Source organism: Scomber japonicus, chromosome 8, assembly GCF_027409825.1.
Source record: "Scomber japonicus isolate fScoJap1 chromosome 8, fScoJap1.pri, whole genome shotgun sequence".
NCBI classification, from domain to species: Eukaryota; Metazoa; Chordata; class Actinopteri; order Scombriformes; family Scombridae; genus Scomber; species Scomber japonicus.
The window spans coordinates 9,105,032-9,121,204 of record NC_070585.1 but is presented as its reverse complement, the minus strand read 5'-3'; the positions used below and the strand labels follow the sequence as shown (position 1 = coordinate 9,121,204).

Here is a 16,173-nt window from a genome sequence, read left to right as displayed (position 1 = left end):
AATGCAGTGTTGTTGTTAAACAAGTCTAGGATGATCCTATGGGAGGAGTCAATTATTACAGAGCGGGGTGTGTTCAAGATGACAAGTTAACACCCACACACTGCTACGTACACCCACATAATCACACAGTACCTGTAACTACTAGTTAATAGATCATTGTAATTACCAGTAGCACATTGGTGGCGGATAAGCACCAACTGGATAACCTATTGTTTTATTACTATTATAAGTTTTCAAGAAAATGTATTTGTATTGGCTAGTGCTGAACAAAATGGAAGTAGTAATGTATATAACTAGAAGAAGAAGGAGATACAAGAGACAGACTATCACCAGCCCATACATTTAAGGATGCTCAAGTGCACTTCTTCAGCAAAACAATTGCGACCCTTCTCTTTGCTATACTGATTTCTGATTAGATACAGGAACTCACTCATAAATGACTGATAGAGAAAAAATAAACCCCATATCAGTATGTAGATAGTATAATAAAGCGGTTTGTGACTGACACACTGGAAAGAACACATTACAGCACATACAATAATAAAGTATATTCCTCTGGACAAGTAGGCATTGGATATACTGTAATACAGGCATTTATACAGTAATGATTTTTAGCATACTATTTCACAGGGCATGGGAACAAGAAACTAATAAGTAACAAGGCAGAATTTGCTCTGATTGGTAAGTTTATCAAGGGAGTCAGTCAGTTCTCACAGGAACTGTGAAAACTGTAATTAAAGCCAGTAACTGTGTAATTTGGGTTGTTTTTACTGACATATGCCAATTGATGCAATGAACTGATGTGCATGTGTCGACAGGATATTTGTACTTAATACATACAAAATTGCACAATTGGTAATAACAATTTGGTTAAATCTATCTCACTACTCTCATTTTATTTTATACTACATGTTTTATTATTGCCCTATGTATAATAATAATAACCTTTTCTATGTACTATTTAACTTTGTATTTTATTTTATTCTATTGTTGTGTGTGACGCTTTAATTTCCCTGAGCATTAATAAAGTATTTCTTGTTCTTAATTATCACCACTAGAGGGCGATACATACCGTCCTGTGAGCACATATTCTTTAATGGTCTTTTGGTTATCTTACACAGCTGCAGATCAGAGTCAGAATCACCTTTATTGCAGAACATGTTTATACATACAATTCACGTAAATACAGTTTAGTGCAGTTTCTGTGTAATTAAGAGTAACGGGAATTTAATTATGTTTTCAAGCCAATCCATTGTTTCACACTCCAGTCAGTAGGTGGCGGCAGTGCTCCTATAACCTGGTTCAACAGTTGCCATTAAAGCTCACAGAAGAAGAAGAGGAAGCAGAACGGAACATTTGTTGACAACTGCTAAGCTAATATTTTAAACTTGCCTCTACATTGTCTCAAACCGGCCTTTTTAGTCAATCTCGCTATCTACTCTGGGAAACGGTAACGTAACGCTAACCTTAGCTGCCAGTTTACCCGCCAAATGACACATTTGTCGTGGTGAAACGTTATGACTAGTTTATTTTTAGGGAGCAGGTTGTTGTTGCAGTCATAGCAGCGGCGGGCGGACATGGAGACTCGGGGGGCTGAAGACATGTTTGACTTTCGTCGGTAAGTCAGCTAATGTACTGCTAAGCTACCCAGTTAACCTTTAGCTAACGCTAATTAGCCACTGTTTTATCCTGTGGGCCCATTAAACGCTGTGAATAACCTCAGTAGCATTTAATGTCAGCTAACCTTGCTAACAGTAGCTTCACGAAGGAATGAGTGTTATTGGCTGAACGGCTTTAAGGTTTTTGCTAACCTTTATCATGCAGCCTTATGTAATGCTACTTTAATGTACACGTCGAGCAAGCTCACCTCAGATGACTTTTGAACTTGACATTGTACACTTTGGACACTGAAGTTATCTGAAAGACATTATCTTGTTTAAAGCACATCTCTATTGCTGCATCAGTCACTTTAACAATGTAACGACCAGCTGCTAAAACTCAATGCACTTCCTCGTGTTTACCTCTGCCGCTATTTTAAGACGTATATACGTCTGTTGTTTATATCATTTCTTTATTTTATGTTCCTGAAACTTTCTTAATATATTTTATATGTAGTTTATATTTTTATTTTGTTAAATTTGTGTAAATGTTGTCAAGTGCACTATTGCTCTGTTTTTCAATACATTACAGTACAGAGAAATGACAGTGTTCTGTAAAGCAGGCTGACATAACATCTTAGCTAAAGTTATTAGCACCACACACACATATATCTCTCTGTGTGTGGTGCTAATAACTTTGCAAAGAAGGTCAGATGTGCAAAATACCTCGATCATTTACTGTCAACAATACATATGTGTTAATACAGGTGGGACATTAGGCCTGTAGGTGCTGCAGTATTGATTATGATGTTGGTTTTTGGGACTCAACAGAGATGATTTGGGGGTCAGATGTCAGATGTCAGATGTTCTCATTAAAATGCAATCTGAGGTGTCTGTAGAGTATAAATGCTGAGTTAATCATGTTGTGACACGTGTAATAAAGTGGAGGAACTGAAAGCAGGGTGCTGTGGTTGAGTATGAAACCTAAAGTCATAATAATACTCATACTGTATGAAGTAGAGGGGTTCTCTTAAACTGATACTATTACATATTTTATTCATAAGTAGTGTGTGGAGGTTTTTATTGAATACAAATAAACTGAATCCTGAGTGTGACACATTTAATTTTATATCACTTTAAAAAAGCTAATCATTATTATTAGATAATCTAACATCGCTGCACTACTTAACAGTGATAGTTAACCTAGTTGTAGTGCATGGCATACTGTATGTTTATTATATTTTTTTCTCATTTAGTTTGTAAAGTCCCTGTGATTAATGTGATTTGTTAAAATTGCATTAATTTCAGTCTGTATAACTTTTAACCTTTTCTCCTTTTTTTGCACAGGTTTCCCAAAGATGCGCTTGTTCTCTTGCTGTTGACGGTTTACTTTCCAGTTGGCATTTGTTTGATGTTAATACGGATTTTTATCGGTGTTCATGTGTTCCTGGTCAGCTGTGCACTTCCAGAAAGTTTTGTTAGAAGGTAAGTTTATATTCAAGTCTACTTTCTCTGTGAATCTGAGATGATAAATAAATCATATTAATCAAGCATTGCTCTTTTAATATATAAATGGGATGGACAGAATATCAGAAACACAATCGGACTCCACCACCAACTACAACCTCCAAAATGAACATAAAGTTGAATCAACTCCTCTCTAATCTACAACTGAACTCTGTAACCTTTATTAAGGTGGGGTTTGTTGCAGGACTGATGTGTTAGATTGCATTAGGTTTAGTTTGGTGTTTCTAATAAACTGAGTGTTTATGTTTTAGAAACAATAGGCCAAAACAGCATATTCATATATGTTCAAATCATTTAAAAGCATACTTATTCTTCTACAAAGAGGAATAAGGATAATCAAAGAAGTAAGAAGAATGAAAAACGAAAGCATACTTGTATTTTACATATTTTATCTATATGGGAAATAAGTAAAGTCTCTCTTATCTAATGAAATGTCCTGGTATCAAAGACTGATAGCTGCTTTTAAACACAGATTTGGGAGAAGGTTAAATATCTTCAATACTGAATAATAAACAATTACACAATTTTAAAATATGGTCACTGTCAGGTTTAACAGTGTTGAACACTTTTTACATTAGCAGCAGTAAAAAATAATTGCTGCATGGCTGCCTTTCAAAACTATAATGACCACATTAAATCCTGCCACCCCATGAACTACCATAAAGGCAAATGGTTGCTCAATATGTTTGATATGGTGTGTTTGTTACACTGTGGCCTTCTGTGAACAGTCGTTTCTATGTTCAAATAAAGGTGCATTGAGGGTATGATGTCGCTGCGGTCATCCTTCAGCGCTGTAAATCATTTAAAACTCACCTGTCACTTGTGTTTCTGTCTTCTCCTGTTAGATTTATTGTGAGGGTGATGTGCTCAGTCCTGGGGATGCATGTGAGACAGAAGAACCCCCGCTCCAGAGACAAAAATACCAAGCTGTACATATGCAATCATGTGACAGAGTTCGATCACAACGTAATCAACCTCCTGACCCCCTGCAGTACTGTGAGTGCCCTACAGTATTTTGTTTCTCGGTTAAACCATGTTACACAGTAGGTTTCGAATATTTTGGTCATCTGTCAGTTGTAAGTCCTTCATGCTTTCTGCACCAGTTAGCACTTATTAGCATGCACCATGCAAATGTAGACATGCTTTCATCCAAAACACTTAAACATTTGCTGAAAACTGCAAATAAATTCTTAATTTATTAGAGTATTCATATTCATCATTTAACCCTATAAAAAATGCTCATAACTGTAGTTTCCTTTTGCTGTGTGTTAATAAATGAACTGACGCATACATCTAAAACATGAAAAGAAAGGATCTTCTCACCTATATGTCAGTGTTACTTTTGAAGCACTGTGACAGCTCTCCTTGTGAAACTGCAGGGATGAAAGTGCGTCAAGTTTTTGTAATGAAACATCAAAGGCTGCAGATGGCACATGGACGTTTGCGGAGGAGGCGGTGTGCGCACTGGTGCATGAAAGCATGTTAAAGTTAATTGCTAAGTGTCTGCAAGGCTATCTGACTATCTCTCAGAGGTGAAACTGGTTTTCATATGTCTTTTTTTTTTTTTTTTGCCAGTGCAACATGCAGTGTTTGTTACTGTTGAACACAGTGAGCGCAGTGTTTGGTGAGCTTGCTCTGTCTCTTTCTGCTCATTAGCCTCAGCTAGAGGGCTCCACAGGCTTTGTGTGTTGGGCCAGAGGTTTCATGGAGATCCATTCAGCATCTGGCCAGGGAGCGATAGGAGAGTCTCTTCAGAGGTACTGCTCCACTGAAGGCACCCCACCTTTGCTCCTGTTCCCTGAGGAGGACACCACAAACGGCCGCGCTGGCCTGCTCAAGTTCAGGTCTGTCCAAACATAAGAACTCTTGTCACTGAGGACAGCACAGTTAATAGTATTGAGCAGGAATCATTCATGCATCACTGGCAGAAAGTTTAACCCATCAATACTCAGTCAAATGCCAGTTTTCTTTAGCTTGTTCTGGTTTTAGTTGTCCACATGTAACTCCAATACCTAAACCAGCCAATTGTCCTGTCTTTGGACAAGGAAATGGTGTTTTGGCCTTATACTCATAAGTTTAGTTGTAAAAAGAAACAGCAATATAAACAAGCCAGCTGCAGATCAATCTTCCACAGCACTTTGAGATCGAGATGAAACACATTGGCAGTTGATTGTTCTCTACTAATTTCCCCCTACAGCACTGTGGGGAAATCAGTGCAAGGGAAATGAAAACAGCTGCGAATGAAGTCATTTCTATTGTTAATCTGAGTGTCTAAAAACCAAGCGCAGTGTATCTTCAGCTCAATTCTCCCAGAGATGCACTGAAACCTCAAAGAATGAGGTTGCTTCATAATGAAATCGAGAACATTGCAATGCTTGTCTTTGCAGAGTTTTGAAATTGAATTTATAATACCCCCCCCCCGCACACACACACACACACACACACACACACACACGCACACACACACACACGCACACATGCACACACTAAACATGACTAAATCAGACCAGAACTACACAAACTGTTGTCATGTGCAAAGCCACACCAGCTGCTGCCTGGATGTTTGCTTCTTGACTCACAGTGTTAACCTGACATATGTGCAGAATTGATTTGTCTTCAGTAAACAAAATCAGATTTCGAGTGTCCAACATTATTTCTTTTCAGCACACAGACTCACCAGTTAAAGTATTTATTGTATTTTTCCCCCTCTCAGCTCCTGGCCATTCTCTCTGACAGATTCCATTCAACCTGTGGCCTTACGGGTGACCAGACCATTGATCGCTTTGGTAATGTCCTTTCAATTAGACAAAATAGACTTAATTCTGTATTTAAAGCATTCTCTGTTTGCATCCTGAATATCTTAGTCTTACACAAGCAGAAGAGATCTCCAGAGAGATCCATGGTACAAACATTTCTATGTTCCTGTGTTTCCATTACAGATGGCAATAAACTAGAACTCGCTTAGTAACGACATTTTAAACCATGTAACTATTTCACTGCCTGCTATGGAAAATCATTACAAAACGAATGAAGTGAAATTTCCCAGAAGCAGCAGGAAGCAGATTAGTGTGAGCTTTGTAAATCTGATCCTGCCATTTCACCACTTGGAGCAAAGAATAATGCAGTCTCGTGTTAGCGTGCAGCTGTGGATAACGTTAGGCTTTTATAATCAGGCAGGATATTTTTTTTTAATTATTTGGACAACGAACCAAAGCTTATATTGTTCATATCCTCTCTCAGCGCTTACATGTAATATAACAGTACCTTTGACTGTGTTGTGTTTTCCACATCCACAGAGCACACCAGATTCCAGCTGGCTGATGGAGCTTTTGTGGACATTTTTTGCCCCATGTACAGTGTATCATGTAAGGTACTAAATAATTTGTATCATTATTTCTTTCACCTCTACAGCTTCTTTAAAAAAAGTCGGTTCATGATGTTTCACAGAGCTTCTCTTGTAAACGGAGATACCAGTTACAGAAACTAGATCCTCAAAGCTACTGAATGCACCTGGAAAAGCAAAGACTGATTAAAAACACTTCCAACAACTCCAGGCTCGTCTTCTCCAGCCAGTAAAGTTGATTTAATAAGCACAACTATCGCCCCTTTCACCCATAAATATTATTTAAAACTGAGTTGCTTTTCCTCTCTGGGAAAGACTCTCCTGTTAATTTTTTTTAAAATTTCTCGGGCATAATTGTTGTGGTAATTATTTCCTGACATTGCATAATTATTTCCTTTTTGTTTTTTTCCCCGATACGCCCCAGTTGGCTCCCGACAGTATCCAGACAAGATGGCGAGTCCACGCAGGAGTTTGCCAACAAAGTCCAGGAGGTAAAAATAATGTTTGCCAGTTGAGTAGATTCATAACAGCTCAAATACTAAAAGGTAAAACAAATACGAAGGAGTAAATGTCAAACAGAATTGCAAGTTAGGAAATTAAAGCAGTTCCTTGAGTTTAATAACTGTATTTAGTTATTAAACTTAAAAGATCTCTCTGCATAGAGATAATCTGTCCAGACATGTCTCCTTTACTCCATTTATGCTGCAGTTTCTTTTGACCACACAAAGATATTTTTAGAAATGATTCACCTTATTGCTGCACACCAAATATAATAATTATTGTGTCCTTGTTTTCAGCTGCTGGCCTGTGAACTCGGCTTGGTCGCTACAAAGATCACCAAAGCCGATAAAGCAGAGCACATCAAGAGGAAAAGACACATCGTACCACAAACATCTACAGGTGAGGAAGTCAATAATCACCCGACACATCTGATTGTGTGTCAGGAGAAGATTCAGCAGATTGTATTTGAAGTTTGTTGGGAATGAAGTGAAGTGCAGCTGTTGTGTTCCTCACTTTAGCTGTCAGACCAGGCTCTATTGGACTTGGCTTCATGGTCCAGAGCCTGGGAACGGATGACCACAGGATTGCTAAGATGGCCCAACAGGTGATGGACGTGCTGCCTCATGTCCCACTGAATGTCATCACAAAGGACTTAGGTGAGACCACAGTGTCAGCGCATGTTTACATTTCAGTTGTTTTCTCTGCTCTTCCTGCTCTACCATCATCTGCCCTCTACATTCTAACCTGAAACAGGGTCACCTCCTCATAATTTGTAATGAAACCGTAACAACTTGAATATGGTCTTAATTTCTGTGGACTTAAGAGTTGTGTCTTTATTTTGTACAGCAAAAACCAATTGTGTTGACACCACCATAACAAATCTGCTGGAGAACAAGGAGGAAATGCCAATGGAAGCTACCGGGACGTCAGCATACGGGTCCTCTATGAACAGCTCCTATTCCTCTGGTTCTGCTCCTACCCTGAAGGTTTGACTCTTGGATTCTACAGGCTGCTGTGTCTGAGCTCTGAATACATTAAATTCATATTGTCTATTTGATTTCTGGGGAATTAAAAGTTGTGTATATAAGCATTTAAGTGTTGTGAATTTTAGTACAGCTGCTGCATATTGTCATGCATCAACTGCTCATTTGCGTCCCGATGCAATCTATCAAAGTTTTTCTTTTGTTTTTTATCAAAATGTATAACTCCCTTTTCTGTCCTCCACAGCCTGCTGCCAAATCTTTTGGGAAATCACCAACTGACCGACATTTGTCTCTCCAAGAGAGGAAAGAGGCGCTGTACAATTTCGCAAGACGGTGAGATTGTCTTACTATTAGCACTACTGAAAATGCTCCATATTTCTTCAGTTCATGTTCAAAAATCTTCTGCTACAGTTTTTCTATATTCATTTGGATTGAGATTTACTTTGAATTCATTGTGTCTGTCGCTGGATACTGATTCCACATACTGTTAAAGCTGCAGAGGTCTTATGCAGAGTACCCCTGTCTTAACTAACTTGAGACCACATAGACTTGTTCACACTGTCTCTGAAACAGCAGTGAAAGAACAATTCACTCAGGGAGAATTGGGTTGATGTGATCTTTTAAGTGTCTCAACTTCACTATGGCACAAAGTGTTGTGAACCATGTGTGTGGATGTCATCTGATAGTAAATTGGATCATGAAGGTTTTTGATCAGATATGACCTCATCACATCAGAGGCGACACTGCACACAGATACCTACTGTAACTTTACAGCTATACACTTGTCAATATTTGCATATTAACAATGGATCAGATAATCATGTAATGTGAATGGGGTCATTCATAGTGACAAACTTCACACCTGACTGTAGTTCTGCTCATGTGTCATGGACTAAAACTTTACTGTTTTGGTTCACTCTCACTGCTCTCATCAGGGTTGTTGTAGATGCTGTCAGTTTATAATCCTGATAGATAGAATAAATACTAAACTCTTCTTAAAGTTTAATTAACATTTGTTTCTGTTTTTTCCCTTCCAGGCGCTACATTGAAAAACACGGATTGGATCAAGAGGATAGCCACTGAACATACTTTGGGTCAAGCCATCATCAAACACTTGTCAGAAAGAAGCATATTCAACTTGCATAGCTGTCTAATTCAAATGGTGATTTTATATTTTGTCGACAGGTTCTGCTGAAAAGCAGATTTTGGTAATTGCAAATAACGGGGGCAAGTATTCAGAATATGTACAAGTTGATGGAACGGTGATTATGCATGTGTTTAATTCTTCATTCTGGCTGATACATCATTTTGATAACAATTTGTATTACGATCCACTGACTGTGAATCATCTATTTATTTTTATAATGTCCAGACTCGTTGATGAAAATAAAGTTCAGCTTGACCTTGCTTTCAGGAAATTATTCCAAATAAGAAATGTGTTGTCACTGTTGCTATTTTGTTATTAAACTTTGATTTAGAGATCCCAAAGAAAACGTATTACGTCAGAATGTCATATTTTATACTCTTATATTTTTGTATTCATGCTTGCCTGCATTTCCCCACTAAATACAAAATATCAAAATCAGACCATAAGAGGGCGCTTAAGAGTAAATCTCTACTGGTGCCGCTGAACCTCTGAGGACCCACAGCCTCCTCAGAGAAGTATTGTAGAAGATTCTTGAGACTGTCCTCACCAGTTTTTGGAGAAGTGTACACAAATATACAAAAGGACCCAAAAAGTGTCTAATAGTGAGAAATTGTTCATGCACCAATGGTATATTAAATGATGTGAACGTGAGTTTACAAAGGCCATTGAAATGCATATCAAGTTGAGACTGGATTGAATATCTGTATGAGTGAATGGATGGTGTTGATGGGCAGATGTTCCACTGATGTAGTTAAAACCCTGAAGGACAGTCTGCTTTATTATGGGTGCCAGGTTATAGCTGGTTAAAATAGTTAAAATAAAAAACTTGAATTGATACGGATTTACCTGTACAAAAAAATCCTTTACACTAGATAGTACATCAAGATAGTTCTCAGCAGCTGCCACGTTCATTTCAAACGGGATGAACGGTAGAGAAAGATTAACATTCACAATAAATACAAAACAATATCCATTAAATGTAATTACACCGAACAGTATTAATATGTTTTCGTTTGTGTGATTTAATTGCCAAGACAGATAGAAAAAAACTGTTTCCCACTCGTGATTACCATGTGGATGTTGACATGAATGCCACATGGGTAACTCTTGTAATTATGATAAATTGGGTGTGACTTGAACGCGGCAGTTGGATTCAAAAGCAAAAATGTTTTATTTGGGAAAATTCATCTCTACAAAGTCAAGTTTTCAACATCTCGATCATCATTTGAACCTTTCATGATTGAATTTAGGAAGCATTTTGAGTCTATTGAAATCATTAAACACAAAAACTGTGCTCACACAATTATTATGATACAGGAACTAGTTAAACATTTTTGATGATATTGCCTTCCTTCTCTATTGAGGTACTATTTTACATGAATTTATTCTTTGTCTTTTTTTATACACTTATTTTATTATTTACCTCTGACTTAGGTAAATAATTGGTTATCATGGTGAATGTGGCTATTGTGTAAATAAAATTGGAGCCATATCTGGTATATATCAGGCTATTGTTATTGCATTATGATGTAAATATGCTCTATATTCTTGTTTTAGTGTCGATGTTTTGATGCAATAAAAAAGTACACAAACACAAATGTGTGGCTTTTTACTTTTACATTTTTAATATTCAACAATATTAGAAAACTACGTCTGGAAATATTACACAACACGTATCCTGGAATATAATATTTTCAACTAAAGAAAAGAAAAGTGATGCTGTTAAATACAAACGTTCCCGCCTCTCGACAGGAACCGGTGTTTCCTACTCACCGGAAGTGACGCCACATCCACCCGCACGAAACCCAGACGCGATTAAGCAGCTAGTAAAGTAGAGCAATGTCAGGTGTCGAGGATAGCTCAAATGAATATGTAGACGCGAAAGAAGACGTGGAGTTTAATGTAGAGGCTGAGGACCACCTGGAGGATGACTTTCTCGAGGACCCGACTCGATATAAGTTTTACAGGTGGGTTCTGTTAACGTTTGCTGGCTAGCTATGTAGCTGTTTCCTAACGGTGACTGAACTACTGATTCTGTTATTTATACGATAACTGAAAGTTTTTAAGTTTACAGTGAGATGTTAGGTCACGTTCGCTAAAGTAACATGAGCACAGGTGTCATTAGAAAACGTCCAACAGACATTTATTGAAGTAGTGTTGTGCTAATTTAATGGCTAAGTTATGCTAGTTCGTCCACACCCCTGCTAAAGATGACAATATCAGCGATTAAGTAAGTTTTCAAATAAAGAAATGCCAACAAAATGTCCTTAACAATGCTTATTCATTATTGCACTATTAATAATCTTTATTATATTTGATTAACTACAGCAGTTAAAAAGTGTAAAGAGCAGCCGCTGTATATGTTAGCTTCCTCCAGGCAGTAGTGTGGGTCAGCAGCTAGTAATCCGCCCCCGTGTTTCTGTGTTTCAGAGACAGAAAGGAGTGGGCAGACCTGGAGCCTGTTCCTCAGGATGATGGACCAAATCCTGTAGTGAAGATCGCCTACTCTGAAAAGTGTAAGATTGTTAAAAAGTGACAGATACAGTACTGTGGGAATCAATAGAGGGTGAAAGTGGGAAGCTGCTTGCAGATTTAATCAATATAAATATATATATGTGTGTTTCAGCACGTTTTCTTTAGAGCACTGCAGATTTTTGTCCAGATGGAGCAATCAGAAACTGTTATCACCATTTTTACTTTGACGTTCTCATTCTGTGAAACTCTGAGAACAGAATGTGGTACTGCAAGGTTGACTTACAACCAAATATAAACAATGCAGGCTGTTCCTGGTCTTTCTGAATCGATAGGTACCAACTGTTTTCTGTAAGCTGCACATAAAAATAATTTATTCACAGTTAAAAACTAATGTATGTACACTTGTTCCAACAGTCTCAGATGTTTATGACTATTTCCGTGCCCTCCTGAAGAATGATGAAAAAAGCGAGCGTGCTTTTGCCTTGACAGCAGATGCCATTGAGCTAAATGCGGCAAATTACACAGTATGGTAAGCATGCATCATGTTTGGAATATGGAAAAGAAACATTTTACTTTTTAGGGATGACTCATTTCCACAACATGTTGGGGAACAAAAACAATGGGATGATTTTCTTTTAAAAGTCATAGTTTATAGTTTGTTTGTTTTTTTAATGAAGAAAGCTAAAAGAAAGAGACACTTCTTTTAGATGCTGGGCTGTGACTCATAAAAAGCTGCACCTCCACAGTTAAGGTGTTTATTTTATCTTTGGCTCTCTGAGGATGTGATGCGTAGGGCTGTGAATGAATGAATGAACATTTCTTTCAAGTCGTTAGATTATTTACATATTCATTTGTGTGTTTTATTATGTAGCACAAAGGCAGTAGTGTCTGTGGCAGAAATATGAACAGATCTTGTGTTTGTGGGAATGTTCAGGCACTACAGGCGAGTATTACTGCAAGCCCTGAGAAAAGACCTGAGGGAGGAGATGAGGTACATTACTGCCATCATCGAGGAGCAGCCCAAAAACTACCAAGTCTGGTGAGTGCTGACAGAGTAATCACTTGATGAATTAATGTTGAAAACAGTATTTGTTTGCAAAGGCTTAAATGAGGAACCAGGTTTGAAAATATGTGTGAAAATAACGGCAAGCAAGTTGTTTCTAAAATGATTCAGTTTTATCTGGACTCCTCTTCCAGGCATCACAGACGTATGGTGGTAGAGTGGTTGAACGACCCCTCAGAGGAGCTGGAGTTCATTGCAGACATTCTCAGCCAAGATGCAAAGAACTACCACGCCTGGCAGCACAGACAGTGGGTCATACAGGTAGGTGTTGGAGCTCTTAGCAGAGTTTGGCTTTTAAAATTTAGGACTGACATCCAGTTTTCTGCCCACAGCGAGCAACACTCTGCCAGACTGAATCCTTTACATATTTGTTTGTTTGTTGGTGTGTTTCTTGAGTCCGTCTTCAGTCACTAATTGTTTCAGGCATTACACGGCCACCACTAAAAGCACTAGATGATAATTACACAAACACGTGCACTGCCAACGTTTGTCTTGTTCCATCATCAGGAGTATAAACTGTGGGACAATGAGCTAGAATTTGTGGAGAACCTTTTGGAAGAAGATGTGAGGAATAACTCCTCATGGAACCAGAGGCATTTTGTCATTTCTCACACTACAGGCTTCTCTGATCCAGCTGTACTGGAGAGGGAGATTCAGTAAGCACTTTTCTTAAAAAATCTACAACATTTGGACTCACAATTAATTGTAGATGAAATGTAATTGTTTCTTCTACATGCAAGTGACTGATTCTTTTTCCTTACTGTCTTCCAGGTATTGTGTCACCCAGATCAAGAAAGCCCCCCACAATGAAAGTGCATGGAACTATTTGAAAGGGTAAGCTGTAAAACCCATTGTGTTTACATTATTATTATATTATTATTATATATTTTCTCTTATTATGAAATTAATTATCTGTTTCACAGTCTTAAAAATATTTCTTGAAACGAAACCACAGATATTTCAGAGTGCTTTCCCCATTCAGACGCTCACAATACATGACATGCTGCAGGGGTGAAAAAGTGAAGACTCAGTTATTAAAACCAGAAAAGCTCACTGACTGTATCCCCTCCTCTTTTTTTTTTTTTAAAGGATGCTGCCAGACAGAGGTCTGTCGTCCCAGCCGGGCCTGCTGGAGAAAGTCCTGGAGCTGAAGGAGACACATTGTTCACCTTACCTTCTAGCGTTTCTCTTTGATTGCTATGAGGACGCCTTGGAGAATGGCGTCGACAAAGAAAACGCAGATGAGGAGGAACGAAAGGAAACTTTAAGAAGGGCTCTAGAAGTAAGAGACTAGTTAACAGAAATCATTTCAAAAGCTATAAACAAAATTCACAAAAACAGCCCTAAAATTGATCGCAACTGTGATTATGACAGCATGTGTTTAATCTTTGCCAATAAAGACTTCTGTCTGTGGTAGAACAGCATTTTCTTGTTCTAGATATAAACATAAAATGATACCTCTCACATTGTTTTCTAACTTTTTCTATGTTTTTGTTCCTTCAATTCAAGATTTGTGAACTTCTGGCGCAGGAGAAGGACACGGTCCGTAAAGAGTACTGGCTGTTTTTGGGACGATCTTTAAAGGGCAAATACGGAACCAGCGTCCCCTCTGCTGAGCCTATGGCAGATGACCCTAAACCTTTAGCCCCTACATCTGGGCAGCAGGACATGAACTAGACCCCCTGGGAGACTTACCACCATTTCCACTCCTGTCCTGTCTTATTAATGTCCTCAGCAGAGTTTGATATTACTGTAAATTGCTATTAACCACTAACAAAAGGTCATATAGAGAAGAAACAGAGATTGACATCAAACAGATACAATACAAATAATACATTAAAATCCCTCCCTTGCTAAAATCTAATTTACAAATGTCGCATTAGAAAACTCAATGTTGTCTTTTTTTCTTCTTTTTTTTTTTACCTTTGCTCATCCTAAATTAAAGAATAGGATCCATAAAACCTCACATTACACAATGTCATATATCTTGAATTGGAAATCAATCAGCTGAATATATCAGTCTGTTTGACAGCAGGCCTCTGAGTGTGTTTGCATGCACACTTTATTCAATTTATAGTCTTTTTGAGTGATTATAGGTACACATCTGAGGTTATATATCTAATAAGAGAAATAAATCTATCAGGAGGATCTTATTTTTTTGTTATTTTAAAATGTAATTTATAAGTTAGATGTTTGGTAACCTAGAAGTTTAACAGTGATATGTTTGAACAGCCACATTAGAGACTCCAAATAAGACTTTAAATGGAGTATTGTGTGCATGTAAACCCACTCTGAACATAAATCCTGCAACATTTCTTGATTGTTCAGTGGTGTCAGTTGGAGAATACATGTCAATATGTTTTAATGGAGGGGGGGGGAAAGCATCATGGAACACAAAAATAAAAACGGTTTGTAGTAATATTGAGAGTGATTTTTTTTTTGTTTGTCAGTAATGATAAAGCAGTCGAGAGATGAGATGCGGAGGTCTGGTGCTGCATTCTGATCAATGACTGGCACGATGTCACAGCCCTCCCTTTGTCCAAATCCATATCTTTTAAATGAGCCACTTCTCTTGTTATCAGGCTGAGTTTAGTCCTCTAAAGTTGTGCTGCTGCTGCTGCTAGGAGAAAACTGTAGGCTCATGTACTGACACGCAACCTCACGTCCTGGACTCCCTCGGAGCCAGGAAATGGATTTACTCCACTACATGCAGCTGTTTCTACTTCTGCTGACACTACAACACAATCCAGCCTCTCCAGTTTCTAACCAAGCAGCCAGCCTGCCAGCAGTGTGTAATCACAGCTGCTCTAGATTCTTGATATTAGAGTTGCGCTGCTTGCTTTCTCTATGCTTTTCCTCAGCGAGCGTGACACTGATCTGTCGTTCACAAGATCTTCCATCAAGTACACGTCATCAGCAGTTGTAACAAACAATATGGTGTCATCATGGAGTCTGAAAGCTGTATAGGTTATCTACTGACATGCATTAAAAAACATAGCTTAATGAATAGGAGATTTGGTAAATATACTATTGCAACCCTGAAAGATTTCTCTACTTGTCCTTGAATAAAATGTAGATCTATTTGTGTCAGTGTGTCTATTAGTAAGAGCTTATTAAACCAAACAGATCAGGTACCTACTTCATTACTTCAAAAGCTTTGTTTGGAGGACAGTGCTCCCTAGTGGTTAAAGCCAGGAAGAAAGAAAAGAAAAAAACAAACAAAAAGGGGCTCAGACAGCCTGTAATTAAAATACTAATTAAACCCAGCACAAGTCAAAACAAACCAGTCAGGTCTCCTCACAGCCTGCAGGCTTTGGAAGGTATTAAATACAGGTGAAGATGAGACACCGCAGCCAAAAATCTGCCTCCTCTTCTGTTGTCCATATGCGATGTTCACAAACAGCATTCACTGTGATAGCTTGTGGTGCCACTGGATGATTTTTGGTTTTTAATAAACCAAAAACACACAGCTGATCAACAGGAGACCAGTGTATTGGTGTGTAGACCTGGACATGATCCAGTTTGCTTCTGAGACA

At 38.2% G+C, this 16,173-nt stretch overlaps 2 protein-coding genes across 2 annotated transcripts; both read left to right on the top strand.

Annotated features, from left to right (window-relative positions):
* Nucleotides 1-1,336: 1,336 nt before the first annotated feature.
* On the top strand, nt 1,337-9,359 carry aup1 (AUP1 lipid droplet regulating VLDL assembly factor). Its single transcript, XM_053324143.1, has 12 exons — nt 1,337-1,618; nt 2,946-3,083; nt 3,971-4,121; nt 4,782-4,969; nt 5,839-5,911; nt 6,422-6,495; nt 6,893-6,959; nt 7,266-7,368; nt 7,488-7,625; nt 7,816-7,955; nt 8,197-8,285; nt 8,990-9,359. Exons 1-12 carry the CDS (start codon nt 1,578-1,580, stop codon nt 9,033-9,035), a joined length of 1,248 nt encoding a protein of 415 aa, XP_053180118.1. The 5' UTR covers nt 1,337-1,577; the 3' UTR covers nt 9,036-9,359.
* A 1,545-nt stretch (nt 9,360-10,904) lies between these two features.
* On the top strand, nt 10,905-15,009 carry fnta (farnesyltransferase, CAAX box, alpha). The gene is made up of 9 exons (XM_053323909.1): nt 10,905-11,066; nt 11,530-11,615; nt 11,989-12,103; nt 12,509-12,613; nt 12,772-12,898; nt 13,145-13,293; nt 13,409-13,471; nt 13,727-13,919; nt 14,147-15,009. The coding sequence occupies exons 1-9, from the start codon at nt 10,939-10,941 to the stop codon at nt 14,312-14,314; spliced, it is 1,134 nt and encodes a 377-aa protein (XP_053179884.1). The 5' UTR covers nt 10,905-10,938; the 3' UTR covers nt 14,315-15,009.
* Nucleotides 15,010-16,173: the final 1,164 nt, after the last annotated feature.